The sequence below is a fragment of the Schistocerca serialis genome, chromosome 5 (assembly GCF_023864345.2).
Source record: "Schistocerca serialis cubense isolate TAMUIC-IGC-003099 chromosome 5, iqSchSeri2.2, whole genome shotgun sequence".
NCBI classification, from domain to species: domain Eukaryota; kingdom Metazoa; phylum Arthropoda; class Insecta; order Orthoptera; family Acrididae; genus Schistocerca; species Schistocerca serialis.
In genome coordinates, this window is record NC_064642.1 from 834,588,121 (window position 1) to 834,611,987 (window position 23,867).

A 23,867-nucleotide genomic window follows, 5' to 3' on the forward strand; every position below is an offset into this window, starting at 1 on the left:
AGGATCCTAAGAGGATCGACAATTCATCCCGATTGGCTCGAATACCGTAGATATTCCAGTGGAGAATGGACATAGGGTGAACAGAAAATGGAGGAATGTGACCAAGGGTGCTGTCAACTCAACGACTGCTCAGAGCTTGCGACCGACAGCATGGAATGGCAGTCAGCCGAAGGCAGAAGATCCTGACCCATAGGTTGGTCAGGAGCAGCTCCTGCCACCAGCGATCGGCCGGTTGACCGGCCACCAGCAGTGCGCCTCGGCGACACACAAGACGGCCGAGGGCGATTTCCGCCAGGTTGTGCTGTAGATAGGACACGCCTTGGCGGAGAAGGAGAGGAACTGGGTTTCTTTGTAGCCTTCTTGGAAGTATGATGTTTAGACGAGGAGGAACCGATGGTTGGGAAGTTGCGGTACGTAAAAACTCTTCACGAGTATGCTCTTTTTTCGAGGTCTTGGTGTCTGCCTTTTGAGCTCGAGATTTAGCAGAACCCGACGAAGGGTGAGCCATAGAGTGGGCAGGCGAAAGTGGTGAGGTTGAACGGGCGATCTTTGCGCTGATCGATCTGACGACCGTGGCACTAAAGGTGAGGTCGAAAGTCTGCGTGGCCGCCTCCTTTGTTGGCCGAGGAGAAGCAAGGACAGTGCTGTATTTTCCTGTCTGAGGCACGGTGGGCTGTCGGCTGGCGAATAATTTTCGAGCAGCAAAGGTCGACACCTTTTCCTTCACTCTTATTTCCTGGATGAGCTTCTCGTCCTTAAAAACGGGGCAATCTCGAGAGGAAGCAGCGTGGTCACCCATACAGTTGATGCAGCGGGGGGATGGAGGTGGACAAGCACCCTCATGGGCATCCTTGCCACACGTAACACATTTGGCCAGATTGGAACAGGACTGGCTGGTGTGATTGAACCGCTGACACCGATAGCAACGCGTAGGGTTTGGGACATAAGGGCGAACGGAAATTATCTCATAGCCTGCTTTGACTTTCGATGGGAGTTGAACTTTGTCAAATGTCAAGAAGACAGTGATGTTCGTGTCAACCCTTTTCATAACTCTATGAACAGCCGTTACGCCCTGGTCAGACAGGTAGTGCTGAATTTCTTCGTCAGACAATCCATCGAGTGAGCGTGTATAAACGACTCCACGTGAGGAATTTAAGGTACGGTGCGGTTCCACCCGGACAGGGAAGGTGTGGAGCAGAGAAGTACGCAGCAATTTTTGTGCCTGGAGGGCACTGACTGTTTCTAACAACAGGTGCCATTCCGTAATCTGGAACAAGACTTTACAGGACCTGCAATTGCATCGACACCTTTCTGAATAATGAAAGGGTTGACCGTGGAGAAGTCGTGACCTTCGTCAGACCAAGATACAACAAGGAACTGTGGCAACGATGGAAGAACTGTCTGTGGCTGAGACTCAGTGAACTTACGTTTGTGAGCAGACATAGTGGAAGGTGAGGAAACCATTGCGGAAGAATCCCCCATGATTACTGACATCTCCGATAGCGCGCTCCTTCCTTGTTGGGGCCCTCTCTGAGGGCACTCCCGCCTTAGGTGATTGTTCACTCCTCAGGTCACACCTCCCGACAAACGGACGGAGTGACCAATCGGCACTTTCGGAAGGTATCAGCTCGGGTAATCACCCCTCCCTGGGCCTGGCCGTTACCAGGGGGTACTTACGTGTCCTACCTGTCTACCCGGGGCGGGGAATTACGCGTTACCCCGTCACCGGCTACGCATGGAAATGCGTGGGTCGGCCTTCAGACACGCACAGGGAGGAAAAAAAAAGAGATAGGGAAAGGAAAGAAGAGGGGTCTCAAACGTCGCAGCGGAGAAAAGGGCAAAGAGAAGAGGGAAGGAAAAGAGGAGGACAGAGGAAGGACGAAGACTTGCAAGTGTAGAAAGCAAGGAATTTGTAACAGTTTCGAGCGTCCGTCTCCGGATGTAGGCACAAACCATACTCCCAGAGGGGGAGAAAGGGAAGGAAAGAGCCAGAGGTGAGGGGGGCGGGGGGCGAAGATGGGGGTGGGGTGGGGGGGTGGGGGAAGGATGCGGAAAGGGAAGGTATGCAGCCCGGAAAGGGAGGAGGGCCACATTAGCTCGGGGTCTCGTGCTCGCTACGCACGTGTCCACAAAAGGGTTGTGGACCCCCTGGGGGGAGCTTTTGGAGGTGTTTGGCTATGCGGTATGTTGGGGCTTTCTTGAAGTTGACAACAGCTCTCATTGGCATTCCATCTTTATGTACTTTCGGTTGACTGCGGAGTGTTGGTGCTTGTGGGTTTTTCTGTGTTAAGTAGTATTTCTGTTTGTCTGTGAGTGTGTGTTCAATGTTTTTCAGTGTTCATTTCACATTTGCCTGGAATCGTGTAGTTGGATCTGACTTAAGTTTTTGTATGGCATTGGTGTTTATGTATTCCTTGGTTTTAGTGATGTATTGCTCTTTATCCATGAGTACTGTTACATTTCCCTCGTCTGCTCTTGTTATTAAAATGTTATCGTTTGTTAACTTTTGTTTTAACCTCTTCATCGTGGCTGCTTCTATTTGGTTGTTCTTATTGTGTGTCTGCTGTGTTTGTTTTATTATGCCTTTTATTTCTTCTTTTACTAGTTCTCTTGTCAGCCCTATGTTTATTTCACAACTATTTTGTTGTTCTTCACGTGTAAGGATGTGTTCAGTTTCTACTATGAGATTTTCTATGTAATGATTGTTTACTTTGCTATTGGTGCAGTGTTTCAAACCTTTTCCCAAGAGCATTTTTTTCATTTTCGTGTAGTTCTGTCTGTGTTAGGTTAACTAAGTGTGGATGGAATGTGTGTTGGTGTTCATGTGGTTTCACATTTAAAATGTAAATGTATTTTTGCGTCTTTTTTACTGTTAGTTTCATTATCTTCTGTTTATGTTTGTTTTGTAAATGTTTCATTGCTGTGTATGTGCTGTGTTCAGTTTTTTCTACTAGTGCCATGAAAACTGCGGCGTTTCCTAGGTTTTTTGCCAATTCTAGACGAGTCTCAGAGCATCATGTTTAGGTGCTGATTTTTCAAATAGAGCATCTTAATTTCATGTAGTAACCAATATCGTTCTGCAAATGATTTCGACTTTTGTGCCACTGTAGAACTGTTTTTAACCTTTACATTAATGTAACTTGGAATTAAATCTTTCTTTTTGCATGTTTTGTTGAATTTTATTTGCTCCCTTTATGGAGTTTCAGATGTATTTTCTTGAACCTGTTGTACACATTGACAAGGAATGCTTGACATAGCTGTATCGACATCTTCAACTTTTTGTAGTCCTGTCTTCCTCAGTTGCATGTAATATTACGGTTTATTGATAATTTTTTTACTTATGGACCGTCTGACAGCAACTGGATAAAACACAATTTTAGTGCCATACGCATTTCACCTTTATTTTCTGCAAGGTATCATCAGTGGCCTGAAATATGTACATATGTTAGCTATTTAATTTACATTTTTGTCACTGTGCCTATAGGTTATAAACAGTTCTGGTGGTTGGTATTTCCTATTAAGTAGTAATGTTTTGAAGTTGCCTCAAGTGATTTAGGGAAATCACAGAAAACCTAAATCTGGATGGATGGGAGTTTGAACTGTTGTCACTCTGAATGTTAGTCTACTGTGATGACCACTGGGCCTCACTTGGTATATTACATGGAATAGGTAGAGGTTATTTGAAAATATCACAGTTGACTCCACCTATAAGGAGAAAGGAACGAAAAATAATAGACCAATATATTATTCCTTCACCCTGCAGTACTTGCTCCATGCATAAGTGGTGTAAACCCCCCCCCCCCCACAGACACACACACACTGATACACTAGTGACATATAGGGGTATTCTGCTGTGAATCTGACCTGTGTTTGTAGTGAGTGGTGCTGACACTCTGTTGATAAACACTACAAATTTGTACTATATTGTGAGATGGCTCTCCTTCCACAAAACAAGTGCAATTTTTCATAAAAGTAAAAGCAATGTGATTGGAAAAGTTACACACAACCACACCATGCCAGATACTATTAAATGCAGTGATAGCCCATCACCTATCAACATATTTTTAAACAGAGCAGAATAGTTATTAACAGAACGAAGACATGCAAATATTGACACACAGCAAAATTAACAACAAAAGGCTGAGGGATGTCATAAGCCATCAAATAGTTTATAGTGACTCACACTTCCTTTGAGTTTAAGCAGGAGATCATCTTTTGGAAGAATTTCTTCAAAATGATTTTGAGCGACTGGTTCTACAGTTGCATCAGCTACGACTGTAGGCTCAGTCTTATTCAGTAATATTGGTTTCACTTTCACCTTTTTCTTCTTTTTACTATCATCCTGCAAATACAGTACATCTGGCTATGTCATGTTTATACCCACATCCCAAGCAAAGAGACACTATGAGACAAACAAAAGCAAGAATGTCTAAGACATTTGAGATGTGACTGTTTTTATGACTATGCTATAAAACAAGTATCCTGAGGAATTAAGAAGTTCCATCAACAAGAGCCTACCACAAACAATTGGCGAAATGATTCCCAGAAGGAGCATGCAGTTTAACAGTACGAATACAAGTAAAATGATTCCTGTACCACAGTACACATCTCCCTGGCCTCTCATACAATATGCAAACTATTCTAGTTGAAAGAGATGAGAATTGTGTACATTGAAGATATTGCTAACCATAATTGGCAAAAGTTACTTCATGTTTGGAACAGAAAAATTTGACATACCTAAATAGCCTATTTTCTGAATCACTAATGTACAAATCACCTGAGTCAACATTAACTAAAGCATGTAAACAATATCAATGATTAACAGAAATACCAAAACCCTACTAGTAGAGCAACAAATGGGATCTTTTGCCACAGTAGTGAATTGCACTTAAAATAGTCCACATTCAATATTTGTTACCTGAGCTTAAAAAAGTTAACTGCAAATGATTTTTAACATGCTTAGCGAAGTAATACAGATTGTTTTTGTAAAAAGACCCTGTTGCCTTATTTGTAGTACACCTGAGCACTAAGCATTTTATGGCGCTAGCAATCCTCAAAACTAAAATTCACGAGCTTGACAGCCCTGCGTAAACAGACATATCCTTCACAAAAAAAGCAACTAAAACCCTATTATTGTCATCTCCCTCTCAATGATTCTATAAACTTGTCCGGCGTGCAAACAAGCGTAAAGCACTTTGTCGTTTAGCAATCACAAAAGAAGTCTTACCTGCGTTACCTCCTCGTGTAGTACTTCGGCTTCTGGCTTCCCAAATTCGACGTGTACTTTCTGAGATGGCGAAGAACATTTTGTCTGGGCTTCAGAATGGGCAGTCTTCTCCCGTTCAGCAGTTTTTTCTTTCACCTTTTTAACAGCTTTCTTTTGCTTTTTCTCTTTGTTTTTGTCTTTGGTACTACCGCCCAAAAGCAGTTTCTCTTCTGGCATATTTCTCTGTTCTGCTATTGCCTCTTCATAGGTTTTTTCTTTCATTGTGAAAACAGTCACTACATACACAACTATTGCAGACACGATTGCCACACCAAAACATATAGCAGTGGAGTATAAATCCATTTTTGGCTCCTGATTGGCAATATTAACTTCAGTGTTGTACTGTGAATTGTATTCTTTTAACTATCAGCAGGGGATAGCCCTTTTCTCTCTTGTCAGCTTCCTCCTTACAACTGATGTTCGACTTACAAGACTCACCACGTCTTCGAACGTACGGAAACCAATTTCTGCAGTACAACTTGCAGGCGACGATGGTTTATCAGGAAAATGTATAATTTGTTCTAGATTTGGTTTGTAAACACGGCGCAACTATTACATATGATCTAACCTCACTTCTCTACGATTACGACGACGCGAATGAATGTGTACCTCTATCGCTAAAATTAAAGGTATACGCGTAAACGCAAAAGACACGCCTATCCGAATTGTAATCAACCAGCTGATTGGTAGACTTGTGAGGAAAGAAATGCCACGTCCTGAAGCGTCTCACCCAATCAAAAACGTCATTAGAAACATAACCAACGATAGTATTTCCAGGGTTAATACAAAGATATAAGAGAAACGTTGCTAGAAGGATAGTCAGATAAAATAAGTGAAATTGATTTACAGAAACGATATACACTGAAAGTAATTTTTGTGTGTTTGAGCGTGTGATCAAGTCTTTTATGACTAATTTGTGGCGCTAGATCTAACACGTAAAAGAAGTTTCTATAGTTAAATACGTGTCAGATATCTGAAAGAATTAGTTATACTTAAAGGTGTAGGACGATAAGCTATTGACTATCTCTCAGAAATATTATTGCTACTTTTTATACAATAACTTAGTATAAGAAATAATAAAATAGAAATATTACAATATGAAATGCTTTGATTACACTCTGTTACTCGCTACGAAACACATCCTTTGAACACAGAAGGCTCTAATAAAAAAAAACCACTAGAGACTGCTTTCCTAGGAATTTTGACTGAAATAATGAAGTTCGATACATCATAACTAAGCGGTGAGATTAGTATCGAAGAAGTTCGATTGTTGGTCCGCCATTATTCTTTGGTTGTGCTGTACTCTGTAGTACTAATACGTTGCACTGCAAATCAAGAAGAATTGAAGATTCCGAAGATCTTTGCTCAACATGGAGTGATTGTAGTTGAGTATATTGGATAATGTTTATAAGCGTTTGTTTTGGTTTGAAATGTCGGTATCTTGTGCCTTAAAGTCTTGCGTAGCTCATGAAGGCAACCACGACACGTTGGAACTACACTTTTTCCCGTTCCCGGAGGACGCAGAAATGTATGTCTCGAACTGGAAGATTTGTGTTTAAGTGTATTTTGTAGGTTATGGTATCAAATGTTGACATGCAGTAATTTCCCGCAAATGATTATTTCTTTGCAGATGTGAACTGTGGATTAAGAAATGCAACAGATTTGACTTGCTTGGCAAACCGTATAGCGAAATTCACCGTACGCTATACCTCTGTGAAAGACATTTCAGTGAAGACGCATTCGAATCGCCGAATGTTCTAAAACCTAACGCTGAACCAAGTGTTCTTATTGAAGACATTACGTCTACTCTAAATCTCGATAAACCTGGGTAAGACAAGTGTGGCGCCATTATCATAGTACATTCATTTTTTTAAATTTTCATTATTTGTCAACATCTTTCCGAAACGACACGCTACATTGCAAGTACACAAATAACAGTAATAGAGTACCAGAGCGGAAAATTTTGTGCACATTTTTAAACAGTAGCAAATTTTAAATATTTTATTACTCGTCCACGCCGCCTTAGTTCTATTAGAGATAGTATTCTGATTGTCATATTTTATTGCCTGAAATTTACACATTAGCCATGCCAGTCAGTTGGTGAAGGCTATTGCATAAAAAGTTTTATAAATGTTTTAAAGAGTAAATATTACTCTTTCATGACTGCTGTTCATAATCTGCTTTCGTAGATTCAGGTCGTAATTTCTGTGTCTTGTCATACTGCTGGGTCTCATTTTTCCACGTTTTCTGAATATCTTCGCGAGTGAAGATCAGTATAATCTTTATTATTTGTTTTAGAGATTGTTACATTGTATATGTCAGTTTACGATTTTGTTACACAGGTTTCTTTATTTATGAGATTAATATGGTACTTCATAAAGTTGATTAATGTGTGTTAATGGCAATGCTTTAATTGTTGGTGATGCAGGAACACAATGGGCCCTGAAGTAGTAGTTATTCCTTATACCATCTCTGCCAGTGAAGAGGAAATTGTGGAATATGGAGGAGGGGAAATCAAAGAAGAAGAACAGGAAGTGTAAGGCATAATTTGTTTCAGATGATCTGATTTTTGATTTTGTCTTGCTTGTATGTTGTATATTATCCTACTACAGCTTATTTTTTTATTTAACAACCCCCTCCCCCGTTTCCCCAGAGTAGGCCATCGGTGGATCATGTTCCAATTTCAGTTGTTCAGTCTTTTTTTCTTTCCTACAGTTTTTTTAATCTTGGTATTTTTATTCCTAGATTATTTTGCTGTGGTATTCAGTACGCTACACCAAAAATGAAAGAAGTAGGGGCTATCCTTCATGAGGAATAGGATTTTATTCCCTGTACAGCTGTGTAGGTCCAGATTTACCACACATTTGTTAAATCAGTTATTGATGGTTCATCTGAAGAGGTCTGTACTACTGTCCTTCCCCAACCATGCACTATCCATCGTGGGATTAGTCACTAATGACATTGTCATTCTCAAGCTGTTAATCATGATCTTGCTCCCTTTTTTGCTCTTCTAAAACCTAACACTGATAAAATAAGAGATTTGCATAGAAAGTATCTAAATATTCATAACAATAGTAACCTGCTGTTGTGTCTACTTGTTACCCTTGTGTTGCAACAATCGTCAGCAAATATCATTGAAATATTTTGACGGTCTTGTTGGAAAGCTTATTATGCTTAGGTGTGGTACACTTGATTACAGTGCAATATATTCACAGTTTAGGCTTCTAATAACACTTTCTTGCATAGAAAATAGTAATTCATATACAAGTGTTTGGAAACAAAATGTTCTTGAAATTTGGGATGATGCTTGGTGACTATGAAGACATTTCTTTTTTAATTTATTGTATGTCTAAATAGTATGACCACAGAATTTCAGGAAGTATAACAGTAAAAGCATAACATATTTTTAAACTTGTTCCAGTTATCTGAAATTGTAGAAGTTATTGGATTTTGTAGATAATGTAGTCTATGCCAGTGAAGTGTAAAGTACCATTCCATTACTGTCACCATCTTCCTTATTAAAGATTTGATTGTAAATCTCAGTTTGTGCTAACTTCTGTAGCTTATTGGACTTTAAATTTGCCAGTTTACCATCAGTTAAATCACCTATTTTTATTAAGATAATATTATGATATGGGTGTCCATAATGTGTCGCATTATATTACATTGTCACCAGATATTGTGGACAGAAGCACTAAGTAGAACACTTCAAAATGAACAAGCACTTCGCAAACAGACTAATCATTCTTGCCAGCTCTAAGTGGTACTTTCTGAGGAGTGGATTGGACCACCATCATCCATTTGTACCAATCCATTGTCTGTTCTACACTGGACTATGAGTGTTTTGTTTATTCATCTACATTTCTGTCAATTTTATGACATCCTAAAACAATCCACCATTGTAGAATATGTTTTGCCACTGGTGTCTTTCACAATAGTCCGGTTGAGTGTGTCTTTGCAGAAGCTGCCACTGTCATACTGGTGTGATGTTCTCAGTAGATGTGATGTCATTTTTCTGCCCTCTTTTTCAGTGACTTCCTTGACTGCCAGTATGGGGTGCGCCGTTCTTCTGTTAACCTTCCGGAGTTCACTTTCGGCTACTGCTCTGGCAGCTTAACTTGTTGTTGCCTGCCATGTTCCCCATGGGTGTGAACCTCTCACCACCTTGGCTTCATGCAGCAGTCTGTGTTTATGTTCCTTACACTTCATTTGCTTCCCAAACTACTCTGAATGCGCTCTATCACTGTAAGTTTCTTGACCATCGCACGTAGCTTAGCAATAGTACCTTTGTGTACACTGATGGCTCTAAAATTGACTCTGGTGTCGGATGTGCCTTCGTCATTGGCACTTTCCATTTTCGGTTTTAGCTTCCAGGATACAGCTCAATATTTGCAGTTAGCTCTTCACTCTCTAACTGGCCACCCTTTAGTCTGATTCTCCCTGTGCCCTTCAGTACCTCTGTGTGCTGTACACACGCCATCCCTTAGTGCAGTGGGTCCAAGAAAGCTTCCACTTGATCATTGTTGAGGGAGCCTTTATGATGTTCATGTGGGTTCCTAGTCACATCTGCCTGATGGACAGTGAGGCTGCTGCCAAGGCTACCGTTCTCCTATGTCAGCCTGGTAGCTCTTCCATTCCTTCTACTGATATATGTGTTGCCATCTATCAGCAGATGGTGCCACTTTGGCATTGCCACTGGTCTTCTCTTCATAAGAAGAATCTCTGGGGAATTAAACCTCTCTCAATGGTTTGGTTGACCCCCTCATAGTCATCTCACCATGAGTAGATCATTTTAGCTAGGTTGCCTATTGGGCTCTGTCATTTTAGCCATTGCTGTTTGTTAAGTGGTGATCCCTCAACATTTTGTGCTCATTGTCGTCAACCTTTGACGGTTCACCATTTCCTGACCAAATGCCCCATTTTTAGCTGCTTACATTCCTGTGTTTGTTTGCATCTGAGTTACCGGCTGTTTTAGCGAATGAAGTGTAGGATGTCGCTACATTTTACTTTGTATCCATCATACGGTATGGCAAAGAACATTTAATCTTTGGTTCAGTATCTCCACTATCTCTAAGGCATATTTTGTGGACCTTTCTCCAAGAATAAGTCCTTGTTTTTAGCTCGCTTTCCTTCTAGTGATTGGGCTTAACGTGTAGTTGCTTTTAACTCCTTTTTCTTGTTACTGTTCTAACATTATAATATGGGCACTTCTGACCTCGGTTATTTTTGTACCCTACAAAAACTATCTTGCCAATTGTCTGTGCAAATGATGCCCTAGATTTAGACAGACTGGGAGCTATGCATTTTGACACGGATCTTTTATTGCTTTAGTAGTATGCAGAATTGCTTGTACATATGTTTGCAGACACAAAAATGTCTGTATTGTATGTCTTTAATTATGTGTCAGTGAGATGAATTCGTCTATAACTTCTGTTATTGCAGTGCAACATGACACTCTAATTGACATAGGATGTTCAGATTCCTCTCTCTCATCCAAATAATGTTTTAATGAATGACACTACCTGTATGTTGTCACTATGTTTGAGATCATTATGACACATTGTAATAAGAGAGGTCACTACCTGTTCGTTATAGAAGTTCCAGTGACATTGTCTGATTCTTCTTGAAGCAACTAAGGTTCAAGCATTGTTTGCCTTACCTGATAAAGCTTTTAAATGCAGTAATACCCTGGACTTATGTGACATGTGGGACCAAACTATTACTGTGTAAGTTGAAGTTGGGGTCCAATTTTCCATATAAATACATATAAATTATATTCAATTAGGACCAGAGACTGTAAAAATGAAATTTATAGCCGATGTCCCATAGGACGGTGTTTCTGCCCATAGAGGCAGAGCGACAGGGAAGCTTGGAGCAGATGAGGTCTGTGCATGCGTGCCAACAGAGTGCGGCCGTTGCCGAACTGTGCTGCTGCAGGTGACAATTAGGTTTGTTTGCCTTTGGTACATTGTAGTATAGAATCAAATCTATGAGGGAATAATACATTTTAAAACTGATTTCGATCAGTCACCGACAGGAGAGAAATCTTACTTCACATCTTTGAGTTGTCCACTGCTCCACAGCAATCGTCTGTTTGAAGTTGCAACAGCTGACAGTTATTTGAAGGCGTCAGGTACAATATTTCTTAAAATGATGATTGTCTAACGACAAGATCATTGAAAATGGTTGCAATAATTGTCAGTTATTGTGACTTGGACTGTTGTAAGATGATGTAACTTACCAAACGAAAGCGTTGGCATGTTGATAAGACACACAAACACACACAAAATTCAAGCTTTCGCAACCAATGGTTTGTCAGGAAAGAGGGAAGGAGAGGGAAAGACGAAAGGATGTGGGTTTTAAGGGAGAGGGTAAGGAGTCATTCCAATCCCGGGAGCGGAAAGCCTTACCTTAGGGGGGAAAAAAAGACAGGTATACACACGCGTGCGCACGCGACCACACATAAACACACACACACACACACACACACACACACACACACACACACACACACACACACACACACACACATCCATCTGCACATATACAGACACAAGCAGACAAAAATGTCTGCTTGTGTCTGTATATGTGCAGATGTGTGTGTGTGTGTGTGTGTGTGTGTGTGTGTGTCCTTTTTTTCCCCTAAGGTAAGTCTTTCCGCTCCCGGGATTTCAATGACTCCTTACCCTCTCCCTTAAAACCCACATCCTTTCATCTTTCCCTCTTTCCTGATAAAGCAACCGTGGGTTGCAAAAGCTTGAATTTTGTGTGTGTTATATATAAGAATTAATGGTAGCAAAGACAAGTGCAATAGACTATCATAAAAGTTGTCAGTGTGTGTTATTTTTCGGTGTCAACAGGCATTATGAGTTTAAAGTAATTTGTTCAACATTACAGTGGGAGAATGCATTTGTGATCCATTGAACAAGCAAACAATTAACTATCTTCTTTGAATAACTCAACAGGGTGCTGACCGATAAAGTTGAAAACCACCAGTATCTTGAGAGGTAACCCTCCTTCTCATTTTAAGGCATTTTCCAGTTTGTACCTTGAAAATGACAGGGGTTTACTTGTTGAAATTTGGAGTTTTATCTGGCCACATTCTTGCGAGTAGTTAGAGCATAGAACACACTGGGAAAAGCTTAACTTCTCCTTGAGCAATATGTTGAATATGTTCGAATACTTCATAGGCTACATATTCCTGATCAATAAAAGCTAGTAAGTCCTCGTGAACTATGTATGCAGTTGATATGTTGACAAAAACAATAATTTGCATGGCCCTAAGAACTCCATTAACCCCGCCACTCTCCGCTATCACTTCCTCTTGATTCTTGACATGTTCCGGGGCTCTGAAGCGGTTTACACCGACATGTCAATGGCTGATGGTCACGTACGCTTTGCATATGTTTATGGAGGACATATTGAGCAGCACTCATTGCCAGTTGGTTGCAGTGTTTTCACTGCAGAGCTGTCAGGCATATCTCGTGCTCTTGAGTACATCCGCACATCTCCCTGCGGGTCTGGGGTAAGAATAGGCGCTAGGTATTCCTACCTGTCGTAAGAGGTGACTAAAAGGAGTCCGTCCCCCTCAAGGGGGTAGTTTGCGCCTGCATCCGGACTTACAGTTGTGGTCATTTTGGTTTTTCGTTTCTTCTGGTTTCTTCCTTTCTTTGTTTCCTTTCTTTGTCCTTCCTCTCTCACTAGCTTCCTTACTTTTTACCTTGCCTTCTTCTCCTTGCCTTCTTGTCCACCCTATGGTCTCCGCCTCGGTGTTTGAGACAGTCTGTCCTTCCTATCCCTCTCCCCCCCCCCCCCCCCCTTTTTTCTTTTTTTTCCCCCTATTCTTCTTTCCTCCCTGTGCGAGCCTGAAGGCCGACCCATGCGTTCGCACGTGTAGCCGGTGGTGACGGGGTAAAGCGTAATTCCCCGCCCTGGTTAGACAAGTAGGGCCCGTGCGTACCCCCTGGTAAAGGCCAGGCCTGGGGAGGGGTGATTACCCGAGCTGACACCTTCCGACCGTGCCGATTGGTCCCTCCGTCCATTTCTCGGGAGGTGTGACCTGAGGTGTAAACATTCACCTAAGGCGGGAGTGCCCTCTGAGAGGGTTCCCACAAGGAAGGAGCGCGCCATCGGAGACGCTGGCAATCATGGGGATTCATCCGCAATGGATTTGTCTTCTTCTCTCTCAACTTCTGTCCAAAAACGGAAACTTGACCAGCCACCAGTGACAAAAGTACTACCGCCTGCCCCTAAGTTCCTCATAGTTTCTAGATCTGAGGACGGAAAGGATTTTTCATCTGTCAACCCTTTCGTTATTCAGAAGGGCATAGATGCTATAGCCGGACCTGCCAAGTCTTGTACCAGGATGCATAACGGTACCTTGTTGTTGGAAACTGAGAGCGCCTTTCAGGCACAAAAACTCCTTTGGGCCACACTCCTGTACACATTCCCTGTCTGGGTGGAGGCTCACCGCACTTTGAATTCGTCGCATGGTGTGGTATCTACTAGATCACTCGACCACCCCGAACTCCTAGCCATCGACCAGTACTTCGACTAAACGACCTTCCAGGAAGGCTCATAGGAAGAAAAGTTCTCCTCCTCTGCCATGGCGTGTTTCTTGTCCTGTGCCACCCAGTGGTCGCCACCCCAGTCCGTCATCCATTTCACCTGGCCGCACCGCTGGTAGCCAAACATCTGGCCGCTCACCGGCGGAGGAAGATCCCCCTCCCAACGATCTTAACATGGTGGCCGACAAACCTATTGAAAAAATGGACGATGACTCTCCGCCTATTGAAAGCGGGAGCAGTGCTCGCTTGAAGTTATAATGCCCCTTTCACCATGCGGGAACTCGAAAATGCACTTGCCCGGTCACGGTCCTCCGCTCCAGGGCCTGATTCTATTCAGATGCTGCAGATTCTTTCTCCTGCAGGTAAAGGCTTTCTTCTTCGTACTTATAATCACATCTGGATTGAGGGTCATGTTCCCACATGCTGGCGCGAATCTGTTGTTGTCCTGATTCCTAATCCGGGGAAGGACAACCACTTGCCTTCCAGTTATTGACCCATTTCCCTTACCAGCTGTGTCTGAAGGTGATGGAATGAATGGTTAACTCTCATTTGGTTTGGCTGCTTGAATCTCGACACCTACTTACCAATGTACAATGTGGATTTTGTAGGCGCAGCTCTGCTGTTGACCATCTGGTTACCTTGTCAACCTTCATTATGAATAACTTCTTGCAGAAGCGCCAGACACTGGCTGTGTTCTTTGATTTGGAGGAGGCTTAAGACACCTGTTAGAGGGCGGGCATTCTCCGCACCATGCATACATGGGGCCTTCGCGGTCGCCTCCCTCTTTCTATTCGTGCATTTTTAATGGATCGAAAGTTCACAGTATGTGTGGGTTCTGTCCTGCCTGACGCCTTTCGCCAGGAGAATGGGGTGCCACAGGGCTCAGTTTTGAGCGTCACTCGCTTCGCCATAGCGATCAATCCAATAATGGATTGCCTCCTGGCTGATGTATCAGGCTCCCTTTTCATGAACGATTTTACCATCTACTGCAGCGCGCAGCGTACATGTTTCCTGGAGCGCTGTCTTCAGCGTTGTCTTGACTGTCTTTAGTCCTGGAGTGTCGCCAGTGGCTTCCGTATTTCTGCCGAGAAGACGGTCTGTATTAACTTCTGGCGCTACAAAGAGTTTCTCCCGCCGTACTTACATCTCGCTCCCGTTGCTCTCCCATTGATGGAGACAACAAAATTTTTAGGTCTTACATTTTGCAGGAAACTTAGCGTGTCTCCACATGTGTCATATTTGGCTGCCCGTTGTATCCGTTCCCTACATGTCCTCCGTGTTCTTAGCGGTACGTTGTGGGGAGGGGATCGAACCTTCCTACTTCGCCTATATCGGTCAATCGTCCGCTCAAAGCTGGATTATGGGAGCTTTGTGTACTCCTCTGCACGGCCGTCATCTTACGCCGCCTCAACTCTATACAACATCGGGGGTTACGTCTTGCGATTGGAGCGTTCTATACTAGTCCCATCGAGAGTCTTCATGGTGAAGCCGGTGAATTGCCACTCAGCTACCGGTGCAATATACCGCTTTGTCAGTATGCCTGTCTGCTATTATCAATGCCCGACCACCCGTCTTATCGTTGCTTTTTTGGCGACTCTCTCGACCATCAATACGGGTTGTATGTATCTGCCCTGCTATCCCCTGGAGTTCGCTTTTGTCGCCTCCTTCAGCAACTCGATTTTCCACTCTTTAGAGTGGGCAAGAGCCAAATGCCACCTTGGCTCCAGGCTCAGGATCGCGTTCACCTTGACCTCAGCTCGCTCCCAAAGGAGGTTACCCCAGCTTTGGTATACCGCTCGCGGTTTGTCGAACTTCGTTCGATGTTCATTAATATGATCTTCATTTATACAGATGGTTCTAAGACCAATGACGGTGTCGGGTGTTCTTTTGTTGTCGGGGCACACAATTTCAAACACTGGCTCCATGGCCATTGTTCGGTCTTCACAGCTGAGCTATTTGCCCTCTATCAGGCTGTTCTTTACATCCGCCGCCACCGACATTCTGCTTATGTCATCTGCTCTGATTCCCTGAGCGCCATCCAGAGCCTCAGTGATCCATATCCAGTTCACCCTTTCGTGCACCGGATCCAACGCTCTCTTCAGCAGCTGGCAGACGACGGTTCTCCGGTTACCTTTATGTGGGTTCCTGGCCATGTTGGTATCCTTGGGAACGAAGCTGCCGATGCTGCAGCCTAGGCTGCGCTCCTCCAGCCTCGGACAGCTTCTTGTTGTGTGCCTTCATCTGATTTTAGCATGGTCATTTGTCAGCGTGTTTTATCGGTGTGGCATGCTGATTGGTATACACTTTCTGAAAACAAGCTCCAAGCCTTGAAACCTCTCCCCAAGGCCTGGACAACCTTTTCACGCCCTTCTCGGCGGGAGGAGGTCGTTTCGGCCCGGTTACAGATTGGACACTGCCAGTTCAGCCACCGCCATCTGCTGACGGCTGCGCCGGCGCCGATCTGCCCATGTAGGCAATTACTGACGGTACGGCACATTTTAACGTCTTATCCGAATTTTAATACACTGCACATTGATCTTGGTCTGCCATGTAGTCTGGATGAAATTTTAGTGGATGATGCAGGAGCAGCTGCTCGCATTCTTCGTTTTAGCCACTTGACAAACATGTCTAAGGAAATTTGATTATGCTGTTTTCTTTTAATCCCTTGCCTGTTAATGTGCCTTTTATAGTGTTGTCCTTTTTAGTTGCTGTTTTAACATTGTGCCTTGCAGTGCCTTCATAATTTAGTCTGGGCACTAATGACCACTGTAGTTGTGCGTCCTAAAACCACAAAACATCCGCACATGCCCTGGCGAGCCATTTCTCCTGTGTACTGACTCATTGAGCAGCCTCTGGTAGCGTCCATTCAGGAGTCCATCTATGTCCTGTAACAGTCCCGCTATTCCGTGGTGTTTGTGTGGACCCCAGGACACGTCAGAATACCTGGCAACTAACATGCCGATAGGCTGGCCAAATGGGCAATGCAGAAACCATTTCTGGAGATAGGCATCTCCGAAGCTGACCTGCATTCTGTCTTACACTGCAGGGTTTTCCGGCTTTGGGAGACGGAATGGCATAACAGTACACACAACATACTGCATTAAGGAGATTATGAATGTGTGGAAGTCTTCCATGCAGGCCTCTTGCAGGGAATCAGTTGTCCTCTGCTGGCTCCGCATTGGCCATACAAGGCTAATGCATGGTACGAGTACCCACCTCAGTGTCGCTGTGGCTCCCAATTGACTGTCGTCCACCTCTTGCTGGACTGCCCACTTTTAGCCGCTCTATTGAAGACTTTTTAACTTTCCCAGCACCCTGCCTTCGGTGTTGGGTGACAATGCCTCCACAGCAGCTTTAGTTTTATGTTTTATCCGTGAGAGTGGGTTTTATACTTTATGTAGGTTTTTAGCACATGTCCTTTGTCCCTCTGTGTCCTCCACCCTAGTGCTTTTAGATTGGAGGTTTTAATGTGTTGCAGAGTGGCTGGCTTTCCCTTTTTATTCTCGTGGTTGGCCAGCCACTGTAATCTGCTTTCATGTTTTACTCTCTTTTGTTTCTAGTGTGTCTCTGTTGTTTTCTTGTCCTCTTCTGTTCCTTTTAGTGTTTGATGCCTTCCCTTCGTTCTTGTGGCTTTTCCTTTCTTTCAGCTTTGTGTTACACGTTTCGTCCGTTTTATTCTCGCACTTGTGGCATTGTTTTATTAGGAACAAGGGACTAATGACCTCGTAGTTTGGTCCCTTCTCCTGCCTTTAAACCAACCAACCAAAAACAATAAAACAAAGAAAGATTATTACTGTACTTTGTGTCAGTCTCCATTGCAATACCATCTGCTATCAGTGTCCATGTCTGAACCATCCAATTGTAAATTTAAGATGACAGGTTTAAGGCTTTTATTCATCTGCATCTTCCTGTCAAAGTCTTCTTTCTGAAACTTTTCAGTGTGCTGCACAGTGTGCTGCTGTCTGTTGCTTTATGCACAAGCGATTCAGCATCTGTAATCTTCAACTAACCCCCACCACCCTCCCTTTTCCACCCCCACCATATAGCTCGTAACTGGTTTGCAAATTAATTCTATCGGATTGTGCTGACAGTGATATATGGGTAAATGCAAAACTTTGTGACGATATTCGCATGCAAGAAAGTAAGATTTGTGCATTCTGTCACTTGACTTTTATAAATTAATTAGCTGCCGGAGTTGTGTACAAGTCTGGCTTATATTGTCCAGAATATTTTTATTTTTTAGCCAGAGCACAATATCCCCTTTCATGTTGCTCATAGTGTGCCTTTTCTCTGTAACAACTGAATGATAACTGGCAGGGTAACTACTGTGACCGATTTTGAAGCAAGGTATGGCAAGAATTGTTCAGTGCACCGCTTCTTGAAAGTTAGAGCTTCCATTTCCGAATGGTGGTCACTACTCTTTCTCTTACATCTAAATACAAGGTTAATATAATAGAGGGAAACATTCCACACGGGAAAAATATATTTAAAAACAAAGATGATGTGGCTTACCATACGAAAGCGCTGGCAGGTCGATAGAAACACAGACACATACATACACACAAAATTCAAGCTTTCGCAACAAACTGTTGCCTCATCAGGAAAGAGGGAAGGAGAGGGATAGACGAAAGAAAGTGGGTTTTAAGGGAGAGGGTAAGGAGTCATTCCAATCCCGGGAGCAGAAAGACTTACCTTAGGGGGAAAAAAGGACGGGTATACACTCTCTCGCGCGCGCGCACACACACACACGTATACAGACACAAGCAGACATATTTAAAGACCTCTTTAAATATGTCTGCTTGTGTCTGTATATGTGTGTGTGTGTGTGTGTGTGTGTGTGTGTGTGTGTGTACCCGTCCTTTTTCCCCCTAAGGTAAGTCTTTCCGCTCCCGGGATTGGAATGACTCCTCACCCTCTCCCTTAAAACCCACTTCCTTTCATCTTTCCCTCTCCTTCCCTCTTTCCTGATGAGGCAACAGTTTGTTGCGAACGTTTGAATTTTGTGTGTATGTATGTGTCTGTTTGTGTTTCTATCGACCTGCCAGCGCTTTCGTATGGTAAGTCACATCATCTTTGTTTTTAAATATATAAATACAAGGTTACTCACACGAAAAAAATCTTAAGAAGGTCCAACTTGCAGAATAAGTATCAGAGAGCCTTTTCGTATGGGAACTTTAAAACCGCTAGTACAATCGCTCACTTTCCAGCAGGTATTAATGGAGTATTCTGATTAACCCATGTTTCATTGCGATAACACACTCTAGAACTACGTCCTCCTCATGCATCATGCACCTTTATAAGGGACGTGGTTCAAGCTGGTTCTGTGTCTCTTCTTTCAATTAAAAACTCTCTTCTTAACATTTTTTGAAACTAATGTCTGTTAAAATTCTTTGCGTTAATGAAGCACTACGTTTGAAGCTAACTTGCTGAGGCGTAATTGTAACAAATTGTTGTGATATCTGGTATTCCCATCTTATATACATTTCAAACATGGAGCGCTTTAAAATATGTATTTGTTACAAGTGGTATCTTGCAATTTCAATGCTTCCCAGGGGGACAAGAAAACAATTCTTCCTGAGGTTTCTGCAGCAACAATACTTTCATTTACCATTTTCTGTACAATTTTGTTGCTGACAAGTGCTTCTGCAGTTCATTCTTGAGTTTTCAAAATGTCAAAAATAGAAGTCTCACTTTCAGATTCACATCTGAAGAGGTTATAAATGTGAGACGTTATACCTTCCCGGCTGCTTGTGAAGCATCTACATCCACATGATTACTCTGCATTACACAATAAAATGCCTGGCAGAGCATTCATAGAACTACCTTCAAAGCTATCTCTCTACTCTCAAACAGCGCGTGGGAAACAAGAACACTTTAACCTTTCCATACTAGCTCTAATTTCTCTTATTTTATTATTTCCTCCCTATGTAGGTCAACGCCAACAAATTTCACACTCTGAGGAGAAAGTTGGTGACTGAAGTTTTATGAGAAGATCCTGCCCCAACGGAAAAATGGCATTGTTTTGATGATTGCCACCCTAATTCGCGTATTGTATCCGTTTTTCTCTCTCCACATTTTGTGATAATACAAGATGAGCTGCCCTTCTTTGAACTTTTTCAGTCGATCCATCTGCTGCGGATCTGGCACCGGACAGCAGTACTCTGGAAGAGGTGGGGAAAAGTGTGGTTTAAATAGTCCCTTTAGTAGGCCTGTTGCATTTTCTTGTGTTCTACCAAGAAATTGCAGTCTTTGGTGTGCCTTCCACATGACATTATTCATGTGATCGTTGCAGTTAAAGTTATTCATGATTTTATTTAGTTGAATTTACAGCCTTTAGATTTATATGTCTTATCGTGTAAACAGAAATTTACCGGATTCCTTTTAGTACTCAAGTGGATGACTTCAGACTTTTCATTATTTGGAATCAATTTCCAGTTTTCTCACCATCAGAAATCTTGTCAAAATCATTTTGTAATTTGTTTTAATGACCTGATGATTTTATAAGATGGTAAATCACAGCATGATCTGCAAACATTCTGCATGACCTGCTTAGATTGTCTCCTAAATCGTTTATAAGATCAATAACAGCAGAAGGCCTAGAACACTTCCTTACAAATGCCAGATATCACTTCTGATGTAGATGCCTTTCTGTCAATTACTATACACTGTAACCTTTATGAGAGGAAATCACGAACCCAATCGCACAACTAAGATGATTCTCCATAGGCATGCAATTAATTTTAAAGTTGCTTGTGAGGAACTTAACGTTTATTGCCATCATCTGACATGTTCTTTTGGAAATCACACTAAAACATTTACAGATACAATTTCACAACTTTACTGCGACAAGAAAATAACGTTGACATTTGAATGACTAATTCAGTCGCTCTCTGAAAGAAACTGCATTGTTGCAAAATATGGCAACAGTGCAGCATGCGAGAGAGACGTTCTTGCAGTCTAGTTTGTAACTTGGTGCTAATCACTCAGAGAGAGACTGAATGTTATTGGCTGCTAGCAGTTAATGGTGGCGGATGTGCAGAATGGCTGAAAATAGGGCAGCTTTTCTGCATGATACGAACTTCAGAAGGAAATTTTTTTTAATAAACTATTCAAATATGTGACAAATTGTATTACAGTATAGTATTATGCATTGCAAAGTTATAGTGATGTAGAAGACCTCAGATAGTGTCGCCTGATGAGTCAAATTTTTGTTGTTCTCACACAATATTTCCTCATAGGACGCTAAAAAAATTTTTCCCTCGTTTTGTAGTAAAAATGTGCATTTCATTGGAGTTGTATTTTATCTAATATTTGTAACGGTTTTCAAATTGAACTGAAACTGTCTGTCAAATTTGCAACCATCATTTGATCATCTGATTAAACTAGGTCCAAAGAATCATATTGTTCATTTTTTTCTGCCTTGCTTATGCAGTTCTATAAGCTCGTCTACTCTCAGGTCTTGATTTTGTGGGTCTAGCAGGTCTTGAACGTCATCATCTCTAAACTTAATTGTTTGGCAAGACTAGCCACTTCTTTAATCACGTTTTCAGTTTGATTAAAAATAAATCCTGGGTTTCAGTGGTTAAAAAATGGACACAGTTTTTTCCAAGCACCATTTAAATTTTTCTGTAAAATTTCACTCCATGATTGTCCAATAATTCTTGTGGCACCTAAAACATTGAATTACTTCCAGAAGTTATTAACAGAGAGTTTGTTGTTTTGTCTCATAGCTTCACATAGATGCGCAAACGATAATCTCATGTAGTAATGTTTTAGTGGTTCCGTGGTCCATTAGTTGAAGCTTGAAGTGAGCTGATTGTATTTAGGTGCAAAAATCACCGTTTCCACGCACATGAGTAACAGGAGGATGACCTGATGTGTTTTGATTAATAGTATCACTTTAAATGGGATTTGTTTTAATTTGCAATAATTTTTCACTTCAGGTATGAAGTGCTGATCAAACCAAACTTTAGCATTCAGCTTCCGAATCTATGGCAACCCAACATTAGATGTATTTTTAAAGCTCTTGGATTTTCTGAACGGTAGACTTAGAGAGGTTTTAATTTACAATCACCAGCTGTATTTGTGCCAACCATCACTGTCAGGCAATCTTTGGTGGTTTAAAACCTATAAACAATTCCTCTTCACATGCAATAAAAGTTGTTTTAGGTGCTTTCTTCCAGAACAGACCAGCCAATATGATTTGGCTGGTACAGCCACCTTCTTCTATCATTGTGATGAGTTTCTCTGGATAGAGCAACACAGTCTCTTTATCAGTGCTTGTTGCCTCTCCAGTTTATGTGATGCTATGTCTGTTACAAGTTTTGAGTCTGCTAAATCAGTTGTTACTAGCTTTATACATTTCAGTTTGGCTGCCTCTCCATTTACTTCTTACAGTCTCCTAAATATCAGCTTAGCTTGACAGCAGACCGTGTTCTGATCAACATGACAATTTTTCACTCTTACTTGATTATCACACTGTAAATTTTAACATTGTTTCCATGTGAGTTATAATACTAGGACATACATGAATGATGCTTGAATTCAAAGATTGAGCATTTTTCGCAGCTTCAAAAATGTTTTCTGTACCTTTTATTGTCCTGACTGTTGATTCTGGTAGATCACGCTCCTTTGCTAAGTCTTAAGTTTTAATTTTTACATTGAAGTCTTTGATAATATTAAATTTACATTCCAAAGATAATGATATTTCTTTCCTGTTTGATGCAAATGAATCAGTTCTGCTTCATTTGGGTGACATAGTTAGAATGTATTAATGAAGCCAGAATGTATCAACGAAGCCAATTCCATGTATAAAATGGTCTCCATGAAACATGTCCAAAACTGTCATAAGCTGAACACGGCGTGGACAGGCTGTGAGGAAATAGGGGTGTGCAGCACTCAAACCGATGAATTGTGTAACTCCAGATTTGCATAAAATGGAGTAGCATAAGTGGGGACATTACTGTACCAATAGTATGGTAAAAGTAGGCTACAGAGTCCATGGCTGTTATGTTGTATGCTACTGTTAGTAACATTTTGCATGATGAGTGATGGGAAGTGAACACGCGTGACAAATCGCGAGTCAGATGCAATTTAGTTTGCTTCATAAGTGAAGTCAGTGGGTATTTTGTTTAAACTGATTCGTTAAGTCCCACCTCAACCACTACCTTAGAAATGACGACATTAAAAAAAGAAAAGAAGCAGCCAAATTGTTAGATTGACAGATTCTCATTGACTATTAGCAATGATAACAAATTGCCAGTGGCAGCACACAGTGGAAGAGCTGTGAAGAAGTATGTGAGTGTACTTTAGCTCCATACTTCTGTTGTGGACAGTGAGTTGAATTCAGGTGCAGCTAAGATTTCTTTATACCTGTGTTTCCAGGATGCTTTGTTAGCTCAAATTCTGCCATACAGAAAGTGTAAGCTGCTATCTTTGGTGCACTGAATCACCGAGTTAATCTTTTTCATATTCTAGTAGGAGAGACAGTGTACCTTTCTTGCCTTGATGTGACTTTACAAATGTGTGATGTACAGAAGCAGGGCCAGATAGTTGGATCTTTAGTAGCTGTTCTTGCAGCTCTGTTGTTCACTTTTTCTCCATCAAGAAATCCCCTTCCCCAACTGCATGTAAGAGGCTACTGATCTCCAAAAAACCTTAATTTTGGTCAGGTTCTGATTCTTGTTTGTGGTTCAGACTTGATGCAAATTCAGAGGCATTTACAAAGATCAAAGAGTACTTAAAATGCCAAGAATAAGGAAAGTAGGTAAATACTGTTCTTATGTTTCACAAAACTGGGGAATGTTTTGCATTTGGTTGTTAATGTGCTTTAAAGTGAGATAAGGTAAGAATTTGTTAATAGATGTACAAAGAGAATCCACAGCCTCCAGGTGCTTAATAAACATGAACATTGTCTGTAGTGGGTTGTAATGCGATGTTTATGTAATCATGCGATTAGCTAGTTTTGACTAAGCGTTATTGTCAAGCACCTGTAAAACTAACTTCGAAGAGCACAACATTGCATACATCACCAT

General features: G+C 41.8%; 2 protein-coding genes across 8 annotated transcripts in view; one reads left to right on the forward strand and one right to left on the reverse strand.

Annotated features, from left to right (window-relative positions):
- The window catches only part of LOC126480707 (ribosome-binding protein 1), a 347,820-nt gene extending 341,838 nt beyond the window's left edge, over nucleotides 1–5,982 (reverse strand). For 2 of the 7 annotated variants that reach the window (XM_050103956.1, XM_050103952.1), the window contains exons 1-2: nucleotides 5,228–5,982; nucleotides 4,184–4,342 (exon numbers count right to left, since the gene is read on the reverse strand). In XM_050103956.1, the coding sequence (XP_049959913.1) occupies nucleotides 4,184–4,342; nucleotides 5,228–5,569 (501 nt within the window). In that variant the 5' untranslated portion in view covers nucleotides 5,570–5,982. The remainder of the gene's footprint in view (nucleotides 1–4,183; nucleotides 4,343–5,227) is intronic. The other 5 variants (XM_050103955.1, XM_050103953.1, XM_050103957.1 and 2 more) reach the window with 3 other exon arrangements.
- Nucleotides 5,983–6,552: 570 nt separating this feature from the next.
- The window catches only part of LOC126481515 (52 kDa repressor of the inhibitor of the protein kinase-like), a 152,290-nt gene continuing 134,975 nt past the window's right edge, over nucleotides 6,553–23,867 (forward strand). The window contains exons 1-3 of the mRNA XM_050105313.1: nucleotides 6,553–6,794; nucleotides 6,897–7,094; nucleotides 7,695–7,802. Of these exons, the coding sequence (XP_049961270.1) occupies nucleotides 6,697–6,794; nucleotides 6,897–7,094; nucleotides 7,695–7,802 (404 nt within the window). The 5' untranslated portion in view covers nucleotides 6,553–6,696. The remainder of the gene's footprint in view (nucleotides 6,795–6,896; nucleotides 7,095–7,694; nucleotides 7,803–23,867) is intronic.